This window comes from Asparagus officinalis, chromosome 6 (genome assembly GCF_001876935.1).
Source record: "Asparagus officinalis chromosome 6, Aspof.V1, whole genome shotgun sequence".
Lineage (NCBI taxonomy): Eukaryota > Viridiplantae > Streptophyta > Magnoliopsida > Asparagales > Asparagaceae > Asparagus > Asparagus officinalis.
The window spans coordinates 18,153,480-18,159,619 of NC_033799.1; the positions used below are offsets into that span (position 1 = coordinate 18,153,480).

At 35.2% G+C, this 6,140-nt stretch overlaps 1 protein-coding gene across 1 annotated transcript in view; it reads right to left on the minus strand.

Moving 5' to 3' along the window:
• LOC109844922 (DEAD-box ATP-dependent RNA helicase 39) overlaps positions 1-6,140 on the minus strand; it is a 9,621-nt gene that overhangs the window by 2,993 nt on the left and 488 nt on the right. Inside the window, 6 exon segments of the mRNA XM_020414095.1 lie at positions 3,268-3,410; positions 3,616-3,756; positions 4,100-4,240; positions 4,330-4,518; positions 4,608-4,703; positions 6,093-6,140. The exon segment at positions 6,093-6,140 is cut by the window's right edge and continues 22 nt beyond it. Of these exon segments, the coding sequence (XP_020269684.1) occupies positions 3,268-3,410; positions 3,616-3,756; positions 4,100-4,240; positions 4,330-4,518; positions 4,608-4,703; positions 6,093-6,140 (758 nt within the window).

Here is a 6,140-nt window from a genome sequence, read left to right on the forward strand (position 1 = left end):
GCCATACCCATGCCCGACACATACGCATGCCTGTACCAGGACTTCTCGGACACTTCTTGAATGTATGCATATGTTTATTCAGGTCTACACTCACTTATATAATACATGTTTTAATTTAAAACAATCCTCATACACTTCTTGGATGTATATTCTACACTTATTTCTTATATATTGATCTTATGTAAATAAACAAAATAATATTGATCTTGAGAAAATTATTAATTTTAATATATACTTATATATATATATATATATATATATATATATATATATATATATATATATTATATATATATATATATATATATATATAATAATATATGTGTGTGTGTGTGATAAAAATGGTAGTGGTTGGCGGCTCATTTTGCTAAATGAGCTAACAAGAGAAAAACCATATGGTGGACCACCTACTTGTCACATAAAAAGGTGTGGTTTCAATCCTTTATCTCTTGGTAGCTCACTTTAAATAAACCACCACCTCATAACTCATCAAACCAATATATTATGTGTATGGAAATAAGGCGCGCATGATGTGGTGGCTCATTTTGCCTAAATGAACCACCAAGAGATAGTCACGTGGTGAGACCCACCTTACTTAGTCAGATCAAAAGGTGTGCACCGTCACCACTTTATCTTTTCGTAGCCATTTACAAAAATGAGTCGCCATCATACTATATTATATATAATACTATAATACTAATAGCGGGTCCCGCTCGCTACTTTTTATAAATTTGTCATGTCATATATATACCCGTACCTTGGAATATATCCATATGGATTCTTCGGGGGAGCACTTGCCCCCACAAAAATTTTATTTTGTAACTAAATAGTATAGAAATTTATAAAGATGCCCAGATGCCCCTATAAAGTTGATTAACTCTATATAGTTTTAAAGAATTATTGTTACACTTTTGTTAGTTTATGTGTTGAAAATGAAAATGAAAATAATAATGTGTTGATATGAAAATGATATAGAAAATCATTATGTCTTGAGATCTTTCCGGTTATTGTATAGATAAAATTTCAACTAATAGAATGTGTTAGATAATATTGATAATTTGGTATTAGTAGATTAAGTGGATATTGTGAGATATTGTAAAATGCAATTAGATATAATTTTATCTCATATCTATTTGTAACATCCTCCTAATCTCTATTTAAGAGCTATGGTTAGATGAATAATGAATGTTTGTCTTTTCTATTTTCTCTACATGGTATCAGAGTCGACATCTCGATCCTAAAAAATTTCTCTCCTCTCAAAATCTTAGGGTGGCCGAGGGGATTTTGCCGCAAGCACGGCCTCCATGCTTCCCCTCGGTAGTTTTGAAAACCTTGGCTTCAACAACCTTAGTCAAAAACCTCAACAACCTTAGTCAAAAACCTGATCCTTCAAAAATCTTAAAAATACCACTATTGTTCATCACAGTACTGTCCATGATGAACAATATTGTTCACTGTGAACAGTTCTTACGTTGATTGCCTTCGACAACTTTAGGTCCGATCTGAATCAGATCTACATCATCGGGTTTATATTGCACCTACATTAAATATGCGCAACATCACATCAAATCCATCTTCGACAAAGCTGTTCAAGAACTTTTTGGTCCGTTCCTTCTATAGATCAATCCAAGATCTCTCTAGTCTGTGCCTTCTACAGATTGAGTGCCACTTCGATCACTCAAGCACAAATCTTCAATGTTTCCCACCGACCTACTGGCGTATCCGCCCAGGTTTCTTCTTCTGGCTTACCCGCCTAGGGCTTCTACAGCCTTCTATTGGCTTACCCGCTCAGGATTTCTACTAACCGGGACTACAATATTCTGATAGCTAACGTCTTCAAGTATTCTAGACAAAGATGACTGCCGAAGCTCTTGCAACTAGTTGTTTTGTTACCATTTGTAACAAGATGGCATATATTGTACATATACTCCAGCTTGAGAGGGAGTACTAGATATTGTTGATAATTTGGTATTAGTAGATTTAGTAGATATTATGAGATATTGTAAAATGCAATTAGATATTATTTTACTTCCTACATATTTTGTGATATCCTCCTAATCTCGATTTAAAAAAGGTTAATGTTAGATGAATAATAAACTTTTGCCTTTTTTATTTCCTCTACAATAGGTATTCGTGGCCCCATAAGAAATTTTTTCTAGATCCGTCTCTGCTCATATACCCATGTAGCTTAAGAAGTGATAGATGGACCTCATTTTTTTTTTTTTTTTGATAGATGGACCTCATATTAATTTGTTGGCACCTGAGTGCACCTTCAGTTAAAAGATTACATGACAAGGTAAGGAAATGGACCATATAGTCTTCTTTTTATTTTTTGAGAAAAGATCCAATATAGTCATCGTAGAATAAAATGAAAAGTCAAAAAAAGAAATATTAAAGCATGCAACATTTACTCCAATGTTAAATTTTTTTTAAAAAAAAGTTAAAAAAATGATTTTACTATCAAAAATATTGATTCTCCTATTTCAAACGATTATGAGACGCTATATTGCAGGAAATGTCATCTAATACCTAGAGCACTAAGGTTTTAAAATATCACCACCACTAAAAAAGCTCTTATTCTTCTTTTTCTATTTTCTGCGTGAAGAATTGTGCTTTACTGCTTATAAATTATAAATTTTGAAGGGCACTGCAAGCCAACAATAGCCAAACTCAAAACCAAAAGGTCTTATTATTCTATTTCTATTTTCTGCATGAAGAACTGTGCTTTGTTGCATACATGTTATAAATTTGAAGGGCACTGCAATCTAACAATAGCCACAACTCACAAATGAAGGTTAAATTATCAAAAACCATCGTAAAAGATGATAATAGAAATAAAGAGCACCATCAACGCTACTGAAGGAGAGAAAAGATGCAGCTACAAGAACAAATTATCTTATACACCAGCAGTCTGAACTTGAAATCAAATATCACATATGACTAGATCAATGCTTCGAGATGAGTACAGTCACTAAGGCACACATATAGTGCAGGTTCAAGAAATGGAGCAAAATGGCCTTTCATCAGCTTTTTCCAATATCTGGAAGAAACTAAAAAGGAGAGGTACAAATCTTATTAATATTGAGATTTACAAGTCCTTCATTCTTTGCTTATCTCAACTGACAGAGCATTCAATTGGAAAACTGCCAGCATTTTCTCTGCACCTACTTGTTACTGATGCTAGTTTGAGAAGTGAAATAGGTAATGGTATAGCGCTAAGAAAATGCAGACAGTACCTTTAGAAATATTACAAAGAAATAGCCTCACCTTTCTGCAGCTGGCACCTCTCCATGGTAATTTACTGTAAATATCTGATTTTCACGGAGATAATGGTCCACGAAGCGGCTGGAATCCAGTGTATTACAGAAAACCATCACCCTGTTTCCCTTTGCCAAACTTGGCTCAAGAACCTGTCATAAAATAGTTAATCAAGTTGCAAATTGTGTCTATGGAGATCTGCATCAAGTGAGACAGTAAATTAGGTAATTAATCTCAAGTGACATCTTGAGAAGTAGACCTTCCACAAATTATGTTTAACAATGCACATTCACTCACTTGCATAAATATGATGTATGTTGCTGAATGCATAAGTCATCAAAAGCATATAAGACAAACCTGTAGGAGAGACACTATCTTGTCTTCACCACCAGAAAGTTTAATAAAATCATGCCGGGCGGATGCAACTTTCTTGTGCAAAGTGGATGTTCGCAGATGGGCTATTCCTTGAAATTCATCATCAACCAATTTTTGCACTGCCTACAGCATGTTAACAAGTCAGAACTCAGTATGAACTATGAAGGACAGGATAATGACCTAAAAAATCAATTGCAGGGATCGATACAATGATAACGATTGCACTTCCAGAAATAGTCACCAGACCAGACAGTCAATAATTATAAAGATAGTGTGTGTCAATGGCCTAAGTCATGCTCAAGTAGGGGACAGTTAGCCTATCATCATACAGTAAATTGAGCGCTGAATACAGATAACACCAACAAACTGACATACAATATATATAGCTGGAGGTTTAACATCTAGCAGGAGGAAAATTAACAAGAGAATGGTTCATATTAAATCATGAAAGTAAACAATGCCAAACCTTTGTCATTGTTGCAGTGACCAAAACAGTTTGGAACCCTTGATCACCAGGTTTTTCCGCACGCTTTTTTAGGGGACCAAGGAACTTGCGAATGTCAGGACCAAAGCCTCTGTCAAACATTGTATCCGCCTCATCTAGAACCTACAATACAAATTTCCAGTCGTGTTGAAGTTAAAAGAAAACAACGTAAAATAACCCTACTGATAGTCATTCAATATTCAAGAACCAACCAAGTATTTAATGTCCCCATAAACCATATTCCCATCTTCAATATGCTGAAGAAGCCTTCCAGGGGTGCCAACAACCATATCGACTGGAGCACTCAAGGAATCTTCTTGAGGCCTTGACCGGCCACCTCCACTTATCCTAGTTGACCTAAATCTTGCATGATGGCTGATTGATTTTGCCACACGGAAGACCTATAAATTTAACCAACAATTAGCTGTTTCCTCACAGAAATACAAAATATAGAATTGTTTTTTAGTCTATAATTATAACTTATCAGTACCTGTTCAGATAACTCCCTTGTAGGACAAAGTACAACAGCTCTTGGACGCCTTGGCTTCATCAACATCCCGTACAATTCTTCATCACGCCGCAACAGCTGCAAACAAAATAAAGAGAGCAATAAATTTAAATCCGTGGACATTATTTTGTTTTTGTGAAGTCCAAGCGCTAGTCTAATAACTCAAATATCTGCCACTATACATGTACAATGAAGCCAGACTATCTGCCAGGAAAAAGTATCAATTCCAAACTTGATAACAGTGCATAGGTACAGAAGGAAGCAGATTATGTGACCCAGTCAGTTTTTGAACTTCAATTTATTGGCAAACAAAAGCATTGTTACCGTGACACTTTAATAGTATGGATTCCTACTATGCTTATAAACCCATTTTCCTTCAAGAGAAGGAAGTTGACTAAAATTTGAAATGTACCCACTATTGGAGATTAACTAAACCCATGAAGATTACTTTATAGACACCATGTAGGGATGGCAAATGGGTCAGGTAGTTTGGGTATGGATATAATCAAATTTAGACTGACACATATGTCAAACTCTTGTCCAACTCGGTTATTAATATGGTCAAAAAGCTAGACTCATAATTGACTTGCTTGTTGAATTGGATTCCTAGGATCAACCTGTCTAATCCAATTATCAGCAGGTACAATCCAATGATTCATTTTCAGTACTTCAGTTCAGCCCATTAACAGATAATAGAGTCATTATCATTGACAAAAACAGCATTTCACCGTCGTGTATCACTGCAAACATTTCAATCTCTACACGATAATACCGATTACAGCTTATTCTTTCCCAATAGTTTTTATTCAGAAACAATTGACACAGACTACTTGTCCTAATACGCACATGAATGAAGAAGCTAACCAGAACGCAAGAATTGTCTCTTTGTTTTTTATCCCCTCCCTACTAATAGAGTTATGAAGCCAAACAACCTCAACTAAAAAGTAACAAAGTCAACCTAGTAAGACCTTGCTCATCGCAATTCCATCAAACTCATTAATACTACAAAAGGCCAATTTCCATCAAAGATTCAATCTTTAACCTCCCGTTCACAAATATCATCAACGGAACAAAAAGCAAATAAAGCAATCACATGAACCAAAGGGCGCATATAAGCCAATGCCTTTATCATTAACAAGCGTAACATATCACAGAGGTGAAGCACTAAACATTTCAAACTCAAGTTTGATTTCCTTTACCTTTTAACTTTCATTCAAAAAATGACAAACATGTACCAATTGTCCACATATGCCCCCTAGCAAAGAAACTTGCAACAATGTCATTTTCCTATTAATAGGTTGCTGAAACCACACTAACTCAAACTCCAGAACAACAAAAGCAACAAACTAATCCATCTCTCCTAGCAATTTCATCAAACATATCATCTGCAAACCACCTTTACGACTCAAAACCCAACTTTCAATTAAAGGTTCAAACTTTAAGCTACCAATCACCACGAAAAATCACCTGAACCAGAGGAAGCATATAAGCCAAGGTCTTTCCAGACCCAGTATG